A 17183-nucleotide genomic window follows, 5' to 3' on the forward strand; every position below is an offset into this window, starting at 1 on the left:
AAAATCACCACAAAATGTTTATTCAAGGAGGAGATACAATTCAAACACACACAAACACAGATTTTTTTCTCAATGGTTCAACAAAAAATCCATGTAATTTGACATCAAATAGATTATTTACCCAAGATGCTGCTAGCTATACAATATTTGTCTCTTTGTTGTCTCGAATCAACATTTATTTGGATACACAGACAGTCCATTCAATAATTTCAAATTTACTATTGATGCACCATTACATCAAAACATATCTTTATATATTTGTATGTATTAATACATTCAATAAATTAAAATTTACTATTGATGCACTATTAGCCTACATCAAAACATATCATTATATTTTGAGTGTGATACTGGCACTAAATAATTATAATACAACCAGTCGTACTCCAGTACATCTCATTCATATAGTCAAGATCTGTTTCAATCAAAAGTACAGTAATTATCACAGCACTCTTTGGATATGGTTTGAGGCAACATTTCAGTTGATCTAAACATGTTTTACTGGACAAAGGGAATTACAGATAACATCAAACAGACTCGGATTGTACTATATTTGAATCCTTATATGGAAATTTATGTTAATGAATCATTCCAGAACATGTTTAAAATTATGAATACAAATACTGAGATTTTTATTTTGTTCCCAAATTTGTTAATGTAACAAACAGCTTATGTTGTTTCTCACAAGCACTTACATTTTTCAGAAAAAAAAGCAGTTAAAATCACTGTTGGAAAGTCAGTATATTCTGAATAAAATTGAAAGGATTTAAAAATACCTGCTTGAGCAACTGTCAGTGTTGAGTTAAAATAACTAGCACTTGAATCAATAATCAGTGTCTGATTTGAATGTCAGATGAAAAAGGTCAATGTTTACTTTTAAACTCTTAAAGCATATACAAATTTAAAATAAAGATAAATATGCTCTATCGTTAGAGTGAGTTGAAGTAAATACAATTCTTTGACACAATGAGTGTTTTTCTTTGATTTGTATGTACACACACACAAACAATATTTTGTCACCCATCCCTCAAAATAACAGAGAGATTACTTTTTAGATTTGACAAAATGAGAGCATAAATATTGGAGCAGCAAAATAACATACCTGGAGATCCCATAGGTATGATTGACATATCTGTAGGTATATATATATATATATATATAACCTTAATTCAACATCCATCTGGAACACATATTTCCCACACCCCTTAAGTGCAAACAAAATCTCCCTACTATACCACATACTATATACAACCAGTAGATCTCTTACACATCAACTGATTCCGGGTTTACAAGACAGACCAGAACTGGACCGGGAGTCTATCTGAAGGCAGGGTTGACCTTTAAATGGTAATCCCAGGCTTGGATCAGAGACACGGGTGTAGTGAACGGTGAGAAGGCGGAGTGGTTGTAGGTCAGAGGTGTGGCGGGACGGTCTTTAGGGCGTCCTCGGCAGTGCGGTGCACATGAACGTTCTAGGAAAAGAAAAGAAAATGACAGACTATTATGTGGTTGATTTGTCAAAATCAACCTGTTATCTTGAAACATGTAACTTAAGACCTTTTTTTCTGAACTGGTACTGGTGATCTTAAAAAAATAAAGCTATATATATAAATAAATCTTTCAGCATGTGATCACAAGGGTCAAGGGTCATGGGACAAAAGATGAGGTGATATAAAATCATATGAAACATTTGATATGATCCGCTTAATATCTCCATCCAGACACTGCCCTTTGACTTCAGGTCAAAGTCCACTGACACAAACCACATTGCTGCCTTTTATCACTGTAATATGGTATCTGCCATGTTCATGTTATCATTTTATGGTAGTTTATTTAGAAGAACGTCTGCAGTGTATTGCAATTATGTGTCAGAAGCTGTTCTGTCTTTGTTCTTTAATGACAGACAGAATTGTGAGTGAATGTAAAGAGAGACAGGATTTCACTATTCAAATACATTTTATTAGCATCGCACATAGACATTACAGTAGAGATTTGTCCTCCTCAGTAACCAGAAGAGGACAGTTTCACATCATGACATTAGTGTTTCAAATAATTGAAAAAATGACTATGAATTAGTACGTAAAATCTAAAATGTCTTTCTTCCAAGAGCACAATAAGGCTCTGCCAGCTACAAAACACCATTCTTATGTACACAATACACATTCCTAAATTATGAAGTGACAAATAATTACTAGTAAGACAATAATGTAAAATTAGCCAGCTAAAACCCAATCTAATTTACAAATGCATTCATTTACGTGCACAATAAATAAAATTCACATGCTACTGGAGTGACTGGTGTTCCCTCATAGCAGCGGTTACATTCATGTGCAGCAGGAACTGAAAAACTTCAGTGTGCATTTATGATAAAGTGCAGCTTAGTATTAACACATCAATGAACACAGGAACACAAACTGAATTTATTCATTTTAAAAAAACAAGTTAATTCTGTACATAATTATCTGTTCATCGTTCATCGCTTCCGAGTTGTAATTCAAAAGGCATTTATTGAGCTGTAAAATCTGCCTATGTTTTTTAGGCAACGCAGTAGATGCATTTTAGAATGTCTACAATCCTTTAAAAAAATGGGAATGGGGATGGGACAATGGTGTGTGAGGAACAAGGAACTGTCATTGATGATCTGGGACTGTTAACAAAGCCTCTTCCGCCTGCCGTGACACATCTACGTTCTGTTTGAAGCAAACACAGGGAATGACGTCACGTTAATAGATGAGGTGAGTGCGTGACGACGATGTAAAAGAACCGTAAAAAAAAAAGTGCATCGGTCCACACATAAATCAAGAGGAAATCAAGACCAAAACAATGAGCTTTTGCTTATATGAATAAACAGCCGGGTAGAGTATGGAAGCTTGTCTCCGCCATGAAATACAAAGATAAAAAATGTAATTTCAACTTTTTATCAATTTTTCTTCGCCATCCGCCATTTTGTCAGACAAAGCAGTCAGGAGAGTTAGAAGATTAACATGGAAGGATTTGAACTTGAAAAACAGAGTGTACTGACGCCTTTCCGCGGTTAAAACAACATTCCTTCTTATGTTCATTCACGTTTATTTGATGCTATAAATTAACTAGAAGGAAGAGATGATCGGTTCACAAGCAGCTTTAACTGATGCTCTATAGCGATCTGTCACGACACATTAAAGAGCCACAAAACAGTATTTATTGTTTAAATTTCTTTTTAAAAAATGACCAAATTTGAAAGGTGAGACTTTGTTTAATACGTTTAAAATCAAAAGTAACCCAAAAGTAAGCTGGTCTGCCCTGTCTGTCAGCGTGTTGTCAAGTGTCCCCTCTGCTCCACGATGTATTTCTCATTTCTCGGCGTAGCTTGTCGCGGGCATAGCGACAGTAACTAAGGGGGGCGGGTCTTTACGAACGGTCAATTGTGAGATATAAATTTACAACTATGATAAAAAAAGTCATAATTGTGAGATAAATGCTGAAAAAAGTGAGAACTGTGAGTTATAAAGTCCGAATTGCAAGATATAAAAATCACAATTGCATGGGGGAAAAAATCTAAATTTTGAACTGACTTTTTTTTTTGCCGTAATTTCCAGTTTATATCTCACAATTCTGAGAAAAAAGTCAGTATTGCGGAATGTAAACTTGCAAATTCTGAGGAAAAAAGTCATAATTGGGAGATAATTGCAGAAAAAAGTGAGACTTGCGAGTTATAAAGTCTGAATTGCAAGATATTAACTCACAATTTGGAGAAAAAAAGTCAGAATTGTGAGTTTATATTTTGCAATTCGAGTGAGATATAATCTGAATGAGCTTTTTTATTTTTTATTCTGTGGCAGAAACAAACTTCCATAATAGAGAGAAAAGATGTAAACTCAAAAATTGTGATACGTTTCATAAACTGGCATGCTACAGTAAACCTAATAATGTGTTTCTCCCTAGGGTAAATTCATCAATGAGCCCAAGAGCACATTTATCATGCAACGGCTGAGGCCCAAGAGACCACAAAGCTTAATCACTTTATTACACAGAAGAGCTCTCAAGCATAAGTACAGACTGACTGCACACTTTCCTTTAAGCCACAACAGATGGGGAAGCTTTTAACCACCTAAGTGACTGCATTTATGAGTCTTACCGTAGGTCTGTCTCTGTGTGTATTCACAGCCTCGACTTTCAAACAGACTGACTCCACCTTACAGCCTGAAGACACAAGGATGAGTCACAATCAACACTTGAAAAGCATTATTATAATGTCCAGGTAAGTTGAGAAAGATTTCCTGTCTTACCATAGGCCACTGGTGTTAACTTCAATACTGTGTGTAGAGGGCATTTCAGATAAGGAAGTTCCTCTGCAGGAGACGAAAAAAACACACTTTAGATGACTTTTTACTCATCAGTGCAACTCTGTACAAGTGAACTGGGATTTAATAAGGGATAAGTGTATCTGTCTGGTGGTCATCACCTGCAGTCTTGTCCAGAAAGTAGGCCAGCAGGCATCTCATGACGGCTTGATGACAGATGACCAGAACGTTTTCCTGCCGCTCTAACTCCATGATCACGGGTTCCAGACGCTGGACCAAGTCTTCATAGGACTGTGAGGAGAGAGCTGGATTAGAACACGGTTCCACTTATGATGTAACGATCACACACATGGCTGGATAAAATCAGTAGTTGGCGTGAAACCTCAAAAGTCTTGCAGTGTGACATGCTATACTCAACTAAGGTTATTAACATATTAATTCAAATATTATATGGAGTACTTCTACTTTTAAAAGTCCATTAGTCACACAGCTGAACTCTTGTAGTGAACTGCAAAAAAGGCAATTAAAAATGGTGAAACAGTATATAAAGATAATATGATATATATATATATACACAATTAATATACATAATATATAATTATAAAATAGAAACAGTTAGAATTAAAATTGTAATATTAGATGAAACACTTAAACTTATACATAAGATATCATTATTAAATAGAAACAAATGGAATAAAAATAAAATTGAAATATTAGATGAAACACTTAAAAACTTGAAATGATAATTCCTTGGTAACAAACTTAAAATAAATAAGGTGAAGTACTAAAATGACTAAACCTAAAATGAAATAAAAAATAAATGAAAGTTAAACCGAACTATAAAAATGACAAAAGCACTAATATTTAAACATTAATCTTCTTAATATTCGTATTAATAATTATAATTAATAAATAAAAGCTAATTCAAAATATTATTTAAATACTATGGTACATAAATAATACATAACACTGATATAATAGATAGATAGATAGATAGATAGATAGATAGATAGATAGATAGATAGATAGATAGATAGATAGATAGATAGATAGATAGATAGTAATAATAAAATCTTTTTAAAAAAGTGTATATTTATATATATATTTACATACACACACTTTTTTTAAAGCTAGACTGTGTAGAAATTACTCCCATCTAGCGGTGAAATTGTGATTTTCATTTAAACTGAATCTGATATACGATTCTATTAATCTATGCATTTTTCAATTGATGTCAGATGATTTTCACTAAACACTGATCATTAAATCATGAAAAACTGATCATTAAAACTCATTATATTAAATAGAGAGACCTATTATCAAACATGAATGTTTTGGTACTGCACAGTAAGCGAGTTCCCTACAGTTCAAATCATACGTTCACATAAACTGCTCTCATATCTAACAACAATTGACATGCGCAACTGAAATATTACAAACTCAGTTGATATTAAATGATGTGCAGTCCTAATCCACACACCCTTAACCTTACAGCACACATAAACTTAGACATGTGACGAGGACCTTGCACCCAGTCTTTATCTAATATAGTGAGAACAGTGTGCTGCTTTAACACTCCCTGAGTAAACAGGTTTGAGATATTGATCTAAATGAGAACTGCTTGCTCTAAAGAACAGACACCCTCACAACCTGGCAGATGAGAGGAGCAAATGGAAGCGTGTATGTGTGGGCGAAGGGTAATTGTGTCTGATGTGCTCAGTCAGAGTAATAACACATGAAAATGAAATAATGTCAATTAGACACTTCGAGAACAACTTCAATACAGCCTAAAAAAACAGACTTGTTTACTCCATTTGGGAGGATTATTTGGCCATGAGTAACAGAGTGCCTAGCAACCAGCAACATTTAATTGATGAGTGTTTATTGTGCTAAAGTGGGAGGAAAAGCTCTGTCACCAAAGGGACATAAAAGAGCAATACAAACACTGAATGATAAAATATGAAAGCTAAAATACATCTCGCTATTATGTAAATGGAAAATGCAGTGATTAAAAGAAAACTGATTTCATGTAAACGGACCTCTCCTTTGGGATAGCGATAACGATATTTGTCCTGGTCCCGTAATGCAAACTCCAGAGGAAACTTCAGCTGGATCTCCTCATACATGAGCTCCTCGCAAACACCCTAAACACACACACACACACACACACAGAATGAACCATTAACACAATATCCCGAAAAAAAGGGCAGATTTTGTTTAGCATTCATAAACAAGATACTTACGGCATCTATCTCATTGAGAGCTTTCCACTGTTCGTATGTAACACCCACAGCTTCTGCCGTCTGTATGGTCCTCTTCATCTGACTCGTCCACACCTTCAAATCACTGATATTCTGCGACTGGATAAACTGGCCCAAAGCGTCAGCAAACTGAGAGGGAATGTAAAAAAAAAAACAGGTTTTAATTGCTAACATAGAAGCACAGACACTTCAGTTGGCCTGATAATTACTTGCATGTTATAGCTAATAACTGATAAATGGCTGATTTAAAATTGTTATACTGTTTTGTCAAGTCAAGTGACCTTTATTGCTTTATACAATGCAGATTGTTTTCCAAAGCAGCTTTACAGGGATAAACATGATTAATGATTAAAAAATAATGATTCAAAGATTCAAACAGAGTTCAATCCAGCTGTAAAGCAGATCTCAAATCTAGTGAAAATACAATAGTGACATTGTTCAGCTGAGTCAGTTTTGTCTAAATAAATAAAAAATACAATCAATCATTTGAACTGATACAAGTGTTCAATTCACACTGTGGTTTCTGGATCCAGTGCATTTGAATATTAAATTATTATAATGTCTAACGTTTATTAATACATCCATTTATCTACACTAAAAAATAGTTTTTGAAAGAACTCTGTTATGCTCAGCAAGGCTGCATTTATTTGATCAAAAATGCAGTAAAAACAGTAATATTGTGAAATATTTTTTACAATTTAAAATAGTAGTTTTCTATTTTAATATATTTTAAAATGTAATTTATTCCTTTAGTCTTCAGTGTCATGATCCTTCAGAAATGATTTGGTGCTCAAGAAACATTTTGAAAAAAGTTAATATTTTTGTGGAAACCATGATTTATATTTTCTTCATTTTTCTCTAATTCTGTGATGAATGAAAAGATCATTTGATTATGGATGATAGTGTCGTATCCCCATCTACTAAAGCTCGTAACCTTGGTGTGATTTTTGACACTCATCTGACAATTAGACTCAACATATTAAGAGTATAACAAAAATGTGCATTCTATCATCTCAGAAACATTGCTAGAATAAGGCCTCACTCTGCCTGATGCTGAAAGGCTAATTTGCGCATTTGTTACTTCCAGGATTGATTATTGTACAGCACTATTTGTTGGTTAAACTGCTAAATCAATCAAACGGAAGATGTATGTATGTATGTATGTTCAAGCATCACACCAGCACATCACAGGCATGCTTTATAGTTTGCATTGGCTTCCTGTTCAGTAGCGTATCGTTTTTAAAACTCACACTAACAGACAAAGCTAGGCATTGAATAGCCCCTTCTTATATCTGTGACTTAGTCACCCTGTCCACGCCTTCTCGTTCTCTTTGTTCTGCTGATTCTCTTGCTCTTCAGGAGCCTCCTTGTAGAGTATAATGAATGCGGGAGAGAGCTTTCTCAGTCGCTGCACCCAGGTTATGGAATGCACTTCCTCTTACAGTTAAAAATGCTCCCACATCAGCATATTTCAAGACCGTCAAGCCTCAAGCTATTTTTGTGCGTGTTAGTTCAACTAAAAACGATGATTTGATGTAAATAGGCCTTTACAGCGTACCTGCTTTCCCCTTGCCGAAAGGCCTGAATCTCCTCCGATACGACCTTTGACGTTCAGATCACTCTCTCCATGCCGGCACAAGTAGATGGAGCGGGGTGTGATGTGGATATTCATGAGGTAATAAACTATTCGGCTCTGTATGTGGTCCTGAACCCGGTTTACTAGGTACCGCCTTCCCACATCGATGATCTTTATGAACGAAAGGTCCCTGAACACACCAAAAAAAAAGAGGTTAAATTCATGGATTCAAGATAGATTAGATTCAATTCAACAGCACCAAAATGGCATTTACCGGTCCAGTTCCTCGTCCAGTGGCTGATAGGAGTTTTCATAACATTTTATCCTCTTCATAAAGTCTGCTACGGCCTCCTCTGTGTTACAGTGCGTGTAGTCAGGGCTGCCCAACTTCACTTGCTAAAAAAACCAAAACCACAGATTTAGACCAAAAACTGTCAAAACAAGGTGAGATACAGATATTGAAAACATTCTGCCTTTCTGAGACTTACCACTATGTTCTCTGCAATAACGTCAGGGTCTTCACACACAGATTCTACAAAGAAAACCTGTGATGTGAAAAGAGTGTATTAAAACAGCTGAAGCGACGAACACATGAGATAAACATCGTAGATGAAATATCCCATTTCCAGCACCTTGAAACCATTCTGCTCTGCAAATCTGATGATAGTCTCTCTCCTTTCTCTTGTTGTGTTTGTGGCATCAAAAACCTGAAGATTGTAAAGCAAAAAAGGGTGAATGCATAAAACAAAAACAAAGAAATTAAGATCAACATGGCCAGAGGTTAAATTGGAGCTGAAGAGAGACAATAGTTGTGCCCCAAATGACGCACTAAACACTATGCACTTATTCACCATGTACTCAACCGTGTAGTGTATGAATTTTATAAGGTTATTTTGTATGTATCGCTACATAATTAAAGCTGCAACAGTTGAGTGCATGAAGTGTCCAACATTACACACTTCGTTTTTAGGTTAATTTAGTGAATAATTTTTTCATTGGGACGCACCTAGTATACTAGGCTACGTCCATATTAATCTGGATACATGCCATTTGAAAGTGGTGTTTTCGTCATCATCTCACATGTTCTGTCATCTTTGCAGGAATATAATATTAGGATTGCAACGTATCTTTAGCAACACTGAGAAAGTGACATGCTGGTACAGCTATAGATATCTATAGGTACAATATACATTACATGACTAAACATGCATCATGGTTTTGAAATGCCTTTGTTTTCACAGTCCACACAACAACAACATCAAAACAGTGTTTTCAAATTTATCAACTTGGGAAAGCGTCTTCAAAAAGCTTAGTTTTTACAGGATGAAACCGCCGTCTTAAAGGGGTCATGACATGAGAAACCAAATTTGCCTTGATCTTTTGGTATATAAGAGGTCTTTGTACCATTAAAACGTCCTGCAAGTTTCATAGCTTAAGACGTCCTCCCCATTATAAACGAATCATTTATTTAATCAAGCTCTAAATACAGCTCGTTCTGGATCCATGGTAAGAAGTGACGTCACGGTACGAAGTGACGTCACGGTACGAAGTGACGTCACGGTACGAAGTGACGTACAAGCGTTTGCATATGACCGCCTCCAGCACAAGACAACTACGCTTAAAGCGCAAGACAACTACGCTCATTTCGTATCGCCGCGCGCCTCACAAGTGTTCAGTCGACGGACAGCGAGTGGGTCTGTGTACAGGGAAATTACGATGCCACGCAGATGTGCTGTTCCTGGCTGTGGACAAACAACATCTTTGAATACGCTGCAGAAAGATCCAGTCGTCAGGGAAAAATGGATGCACTTTATTTTTTGCGGACGTCCCAGTCACGGCAGTGTTAATTTAAGCGTTTGTTCTATACATTTGAAGGATGACTGTTTTGAGAACAAATTCCAATATGATACTGGCTTTGTCAGAAAACTGTTGCTCAAAGATAAGTCCGTGCCGACTATTCTGGGCTCAACAACGACGACGCAAACTGTAAGTAATGTATTTAAAACTTTAAACTACTTTTTAAATACGCTGAATCCACAAAATAAAAAATAACTTTAAGCAACTACTCTATATCATTGGAATCACTTTCAGAACGATTTTTTCCTGCTGATGAACAATACTTTGAAACATTGACAGCAAATCTGAATCCATCCTCCTTTAAAGAGCTTGAGCATTTAAAGTAACATACAACAAAACTGCAGTGCACACTTAGAATAAACAACAATATTGATCGCTAGTGTGGACGGTAATATAGTTAACGTCATAGTTATCTTAGTGTGGATGAAGGCCTAAACTTACAGAAAAAGATGCTTGTTCAAATGCCTAGATAACTTATTCTTGAGCACAGTATTTGTATAAAATTCTCTGTTCAATACAATGTGTTCAAATAATGTTTTCCTTACCGCCACCTGGCCGCCTTCATCTGTGAGGAACTGCCGTACGTCATTGAGAGCTGCCAGTGCACACTGCCTAAAAGAGACAAGAAAGCACATGAGCTTCGAAATACTCTTAGCATATTCAAACCTGTGGTTTTATTTCATATTTTAAATGGCCACCATTGATAAAATATGTGTCTTACTTCCTGATTTTAAGCCCCTCTTCATTATCTGGCCTGAAGAACTCAAAGGATTTGTATATCTTCACACATTCACGTCTGTACTGCCCAACGTTAAACTCTGCGGAAGTAAAAAACCGAGACAAACCAATTTCAGGATCAGCAAAGCCACTGATGATATTCAACACATCTGGAACAAAAAAGCTAGGCCAGCATTTCAACAGCCGTCACAAATCATCATTTTATATGAGAATCACACTGCATGTGCTTTGTACCTTTTGTCGGAACATCAATCCAGTTGAGGTAGCGTGTCAGTTTCTTGGAGATGTAGGTCTTTCCTCTGGCCGGTAGACCCACGGTTACAATAAGTGTGGGGCAGTTGGTCATGCATACTGGAAGAAAAAAGAAAAGCAGCTCAAAAAACACTTAGGAGATATGTTTGACAATAACATTCTCCACATCCAGGTGAACTGTCCATCATCACACCAAATGGTGTAAAGAACAGAAAAGTTTTAATCTATGTGCAGTTTATCTGACCTTTTTATTGCATTAATAAAGTCTGAGTTGTCATTGTAGAGCATAAGTCATTTTGGTATCTCCACATCAAATTGCATAATATCATATCGATGTCCACATAGTCCTGCAAATTGCTGCAATCTAAAAAGTCTGAAAATGATTGTTCTTGGTCTGTATATTTTAAATTATATAGTATTTAAAAGAAATACACTAATATTGATATTAGTATAGCTTTTGAGAGGTAAAACAGTTAATTCACAAATCAAGAACAGACTAGTTTTACAAGAGCAATATTTAGCCGTCGAAATATTTTAGAGCGGAGCATAGCCTAACTGATCATTTGTTTTACCTTTATTATAGAGATTTCCATGACTTTTAAGATTTTATTCATTTCCATGACTTTCCCTGGCATAGAAAACATCATTTTTAAATTCCCTAATATTTCCAGGTTTTTCCCGTGCATGAACATTATGTGAAATAATTCATTTTTATATAATTATTATTATTAGGCTATTATTACTATACATTTATAGTTTTATTTGAAAATGTATACTAGTGAACTACGGAATAGTATGTAACAATTTACATTCTTAAAATGAACGTTATATATTATACAATTATACATAAATAACAAATTTCAATGCATGTAATCTTCTTAAATCCCATTTAATGTTTAATTTAAAAAATGCAATCACACAAATTGCATCTAGATTTGTTTCAGACGTTGTTAAATTGTATCACCATGGAAGTATTGCATCAGAAAGCCCCTTTAACCCTCATCCGAGTCCAGCATCAGTGTCCGGCTCTCATCCTTTCATCCATACTTACCCTTTCTTTGACTAATGTGTCTCTCTGGAAGGCCGTTTTTGGAGGATGGCACCCATATTTTCTTTAAAGGATTCTGAGTGAGCTCTCGGGTTAGACTATTACCGCATTGCTCCGTGTTGTTCTCTATTACACTCATTATATTCGTCGTCTCAACACACGGGCGTCCATTACCGTCAGTGCGCACTAAAGACAGCGGGGAAGAATGTCATGAGACTGGTAGAGAACGGCCCTACCGTAACGGCACGAAGAGATGCGCAGTTACGACACTTACCGTAATGCCAGGTGTACATTTTTAACATAGTGATTAAGCGTAGGACAGATATAATGTTTCCTTAAATATGTGGTTTACTTGCTTTATATTCTATTTTCAACTCAACCGTTATAAAAGTTTATAAAAGATCATTCTGTCCATTCTGTTGAATAGACGTCGTGGTCACGTGGTATAGCCTATGTTACTTTTCTCAGCGATGTCGTGGATAGACTAGTCATCATTTGTTTGTGGTTACTGGGTATTGCTGCAGCGTTTCCCTTTGTTTGTAAAGCCCCTTTCACACAGAGATACAGGTGTTATCTCCAAATTATTATTACCCCCTAGCATTGGTAGGTTTAGGATTAGTTGTGGGGGGAGGGGTTAGGATCAGGGGTGGGGTTAGGATTAGCCAATCAGGTACTGACTTCAATGAGGGGGAGGGGCTTTAAGATACAATTATTTTGGATATCATTTTAGTTTACAAATTTCTCCAGTAAGCAAAAAAATCGCCCTTTTGAGTATTATGTTTTAGTTCTAACAGCAACATTTGCATTAGAATTGTATTTTTAACCCTGTAAAGCCTGACATTAAATAATAGTGAGAGGAAAATATATACTTTTTAATGGATCAGTTAACTGAATATAAGTTGTCACTCTATACCTCCCAATAATGTGTCTTATAAGATGATATTTAAATGCTTAGTTTTATGATCAAAGCTCTGTAGTTTTATTTGTGTGGGGCAAAACATATAATGCAAAGATTTAGAGATTAAAAACCTGTTTATCGTCTTTGATACATATACATTTTAACACGATTTTCCAAAAAACGATGAATGAATAATCATGTAAACGGAAGTAGCTTCGGTCCAGTGAACGTTCCTCTTGTAAAAAAAGAACTTTTATATTGTTATTAATATTTGATGTTTACTCATAATTAACGATTTCACAACAGAAAGGCATGCAAACCACAACCTGAAGAGTTACATTTTTAGGATTACACTAAAAGGCCTTTTACTTGCTAACAAAAAAAGCATAAACTATCAATCTGATGACAGAAGACATAGCAGATTGTAAAAACAGATTTTTAAGCAAAGTTTTGATCATGTTGATAATCTGAGGCCTTGGAAATGTGCATATCGAATATGACATAGTATGCTTTTTCAATTGCTAATCCGAGCGCCATGTAGTACTGGACGTTTTAGTGTTTTAGTGTTATTTTGAAACTATTTACAAAATTAATATACATGTTTGAGACTTAAATTCCTAAATTACCGGTAAATTAAATGCACACAACAACAAAAAACAGTACTGGTTTACACTGATCATGGACATTTTCAATGGCCTTTGCAGTGTGTTTGCAAGTTGTTACATGGATAGACCAGTAAGACAACTGGTCAAATCGGACTATCTCGTAAAACCTGTTGTCCCAGGGACATTAGGATATAAAGATAATGCTTGTATTAAACACAGTTGCAAAATAATGTTAATTAGGTCAAAGTTCACCTTCAAAATTAGCAGTTTGAAAGACCATAGACTCATCTTAAACCTAAAACATCAAATCACTGCCCTCCAAAATTGCAGCAAATTACAATGATATATATTTTAAGGCAAAAGAAAAATGCCAGAACCTTCTTTTTCGTACATTTTGGAAGTTCAAGTAAAGTCAAAGTCATGATACACACAAATTATCCACTAGATGGCAAGAAAGAGACATGTTGGCTACGCACACTATGGATTGTGGGTAGGGGATTTGACTTCAGCTGTGAGCATAGCTTGATAATAACAGTGATTTGTGCAAAATATCATGTATTTATATCAGTGCACAATGTCGTGGCACTGAGATGTGTTAACAGATCATCTAAGGTAGAAAAACACAATGTTAGATGGATTTTTTCCAGCAAACACATCAATAAATCAGCTTAAGTTAAAGGACAGTTTCATATTTAACAACAGATATACATATTAGTAACAGCCTTTTCTCCTGTTAAAAGAAAACAATCATGACTTGACTTGCAACAGATCCTTCAACTGAAACGAAGCTGTTCTGGATAAGGAACTAGTAAACCACAAAATCTCTACAATCATACATTAATTTCGCTCCCAATTCTAGCTTTCATTATACAATAGAGTCTATTGTTGTGAAACTATGAATCATATTTTGCAGGTAGTAAATCAGATGCATAAATCAGCATTCAGATTCCCTGGGAAAACTTGACCTGGTGGGTCGAGGAAAAGTGGGTGTGGAGTCATTCTGCAAACAACAAATGATAATCTCTCAAATCATATTATAAATCACCAAAAACAGCTTATCTTGTCTACTGGTAACATATGATAAACTGTCATAGCTTGAAATCTCTGACTTGTGATTCCATCGGCTTTAGTTCTTATGTGTACTAGTTTGGAATCTGACAGTCTTTCCCATCACAATGGATTCGGCGATATTTCATGGATACTTTAGGGAAACAAACCTACAGCCATTTGATTACCAGCCCAAATTTCTATACATTACTGCATACTAAGCTCCTCATTTTCCTGTCATTTGAACAAATCTGGAAGAAATGCAACAGTAGCTGTGTTCGTTATAATAGTTCTCATTTGCTGATAACCTTAATTATAAAATCCTGCTGATTTTTGTCTTCTCTCTAGGTCATAGTATTCTATTTTTACAACTGGACAAGCTGCAGTTTACCTCCATGTCAGTAATCTAACAAATATGGCCATGATTTGACCTCAACTCCTCCACACTCCATGTACAGCATCAATGACATGCCCAACACAAACACTACTGAGAAATTACACAAAACGCTTCACAGCCCAAATTAAATCGATCTTTGGTGCACATAAAACCTCAATGCATTTCAGTGCATGCAGCACATGACCTGAACACTATGTGCTTATCTTCATTCATTCAATGCATTGCACAGAACACAGCGTCAGTTTATTTTTAGACCACATGCATGTTTTACATCAATGTATAACCATAGGTCATGAGAGTATATTATTAACAGGCCATAAATATGTATAATCATGCTCAATAAACAGCTCGTGGACTGTTGAGTCCCAACACACACGCGCCTACGTGACAGAGTCTTGTTTACTTCTTCCTCGTCGCGTACACAATACCAGCTGCTTCCGCCAGAGAACAGCCATAACCTCATGTTCCTTACCCCTCTTATCCAGAATCTGCGTGTTTTTGGACCGGCTGGCACCCCTCATTGTCCGCGTTTTGTGTGTTAGTGCTTTATTTTGATGCTCGAGCCTTGAGGTATAAAGGAGAAGTATGTGAAAACACGAGCGCACACGCCCACTGATTGACAGGTGGCTCAGCCAATCGCAGCGAGGCAGAGTCGAGCGGACACACCCACCCTACATTAGAAAGAATCAGGGGAAAGTTTGTGTTGATACTGTTGCGCAGTGTTATGCAATGTTTTATATCTTACACGGGAATGTGTAAATGAGTACTTTCGATCCTTTGTTTTCGTTTAAAGAAAAGGGTTTTTGAACACGCCCAAAAACAATTTAATTGTATATGACAGTTGTTGTTGTTTTTTCAATTTAACTAAATAGCCTAACTATTATAGTTTACTATAAATTATATAATCTTATATGAAAGCTCTAAAAATAATACATTCTGTTACTTTTATCTATCTAATAGCACATATACCAAAACATCTTATACAATTCAAGAAATTCAAGAAAACATTTTTTATTGAATATCTTGGACTAGCCTACAGGATGGATGGATGGATGGATGGATGGATGGATAGATCATAAGGAATTAAACCATTGTGGAGAATCAATTAAAATCTCATTCAACAAGGCCTACATATGCCTACTAATGTAGGAGAGGTGTTTTAATCACTCGCTGTCTCTCAGGAAATGTCTCGGCTATATTAGGAACATCTTGACCTGCTGGACGTGCAGTGATTCTGCATTCAAAAGCATTTTTAGCCTGTACAGCTGGAACATGTCAGTCACGTCCCAACACATACCATGACGCCACAGTAAAAACAGATAGAGCTGTGGACACAGGCCAAGTCAGGAGACAGGTCACACAGGTCTGTGCTTGGTGATAATAACTATTCACATGGTAAATATCAATACATCAACAAATGAGCACTTGCTTTCGGTATGAGCCAATGTTTTTGTTGCTTGTTAAATCCTGTGCTTTTTAAGATGTATAAAAAAGGCCAAAGTGTGACAGTAGCCACGGCAACTTTCAGACTGGAACAAAGCAGAGCATGAAATTGTGATGAGGGCATGAAATTAAGAAGGGTCCTGGAACAGGATGTAAATGTGATCTGAAAACACACACACACACACACACACACACACACACACACACACACACACACATAAGCTTGTGATCTTTCCATCAGAAAGTGTACTATTTTTACAATAGCACAAATTGTTCAAAACATGGGCGGTCTGAAAATATATTCACAAATGGAAAATGTGTCACAAATGGAAAAAAGAGTATAACATGTAAACAAGACAGTAGGGAAGGCTGAAAATAAATACACAACTTGTGACAACAGATCGTGACCTTTACGTGTCTGTCCGGAACATTCTTTCTAAAGGCCATAGTGATTAGTGACCCTGCCTCAAGCCTTACCCCCATTCCTGGCTCTCCCGGCACACAGGCTCTGGAGAAAGACTGACTCTTGTTCTGTGTGTCAAATACTGTTAATTACATAATATATAAGAAATGAGATACAGTCGGGAAACTGAAGGAACTTACCTCTCATGTAAACACATTGATCTGAATATATCACATTGTTAATGGGTGTTTTTTATGGAAAACAAAGAGATTGAATTTTGGGGTAATAACAGTTTGATTGTATTGGTACGTTTTATTTATGTAAACATTTAGAGTTGTTAAAGTTGTTCCAAGTTTGGGCATTTCAATGTTTTAT

The 17183-nt window shown here is 35.9% G+C and overlaps 1 protein-coding gene across 4 annotated transcripts; it reads right to left on the reverse strand.

Annotated features, from left to right (window-relative positions):
- pfkfb4a (6-phosphofructo-2-kinase/fructose-2,6-biphosphatase 4a) lies at positions 1-15579 on the reverse strand. Of its 4 annotated transcripts, XM_079598140.1 has the most exons (15): positions 12290-12592; positions 12019-12201; positions 10950-11066; positions 10699-10795; positions 10523-10589; positions 8753-8827; positions 8609-8665; positions 8395-8516; positions 8103-8310; positions 6527-6673; positions 6323-6427; positions 4445-4574; positions 4269-4331; positions 4118-4182; positions 1938-2690 (listed from the first exon to the last, which is right to left on the reverse strand). In XM_079598140.1, the coding sequence occupies exons 1-15, from the start codon at positions 12315-12317 to the stop codon at positions 2631-2633; spliced, it is 1524 nt and encodes a 507-aa protein (XP_079454266.1). In that variant the 5' UTR covers positions 12318-12592; the 3' UTR covers positions 1938-2630. The 4 variants fall into 4 exon arrangements, with proteins under 4 accessions (XP_079454269.1, XP_079454267.1, XP_079454266.1 ...); XM_079598143.1 differs by lacking the exons at positions 1938-2690; positions 12019-12201; positions 12290-12592 and adding exons at positions 1-1472; positions 15435-15579; XM_079598141.1 differs by lacking the exons at positions 1938-2690; positions 12290-12592 and adding an exon at positions 1-1472 and having other exon boundaries at positions 12019-12239.
- Between the last annotated feature and the right edge of the window lie 1604 nt (positions 15580-17183).

Source organism: Phoxinus phoxinus, assembly GCF_949152265.1.
Source record: "Phoxinus phoxinus genome assembly, chromosome: 22".
NCBI classification, from domain to species: domain Eukaryota; kingdom Metazoa; phylum Chordata; class Actinopteri; order Cypriniformes; family Leuciscidae; genus Phoxinus; species Phoxinus phoxinus.

Excerpts from the sequence above, each read along its gene's own strand:
- pfkfb4a (XM_079598140.1), bottom strand. The coding sequence starts at position 12,317 with ATGTTAAAAATGTACACCTGGCATTACG. Across the intron at positions 8,666-8,752 it reads CAGAGCAGAATGGTTTCAAG|GTTTTCTTTGTAGAATCTGT; the intron begins GTGCTGGAAATG and ends TTCACATCACAG. Across the intron at positions 2,691-4,117 it reads CACACAGAGACAGACCTACG|AACGTAGATGTGTCACGGCA; the intron begins GTAAGACTCATA and ends TGCTTCAAACAG.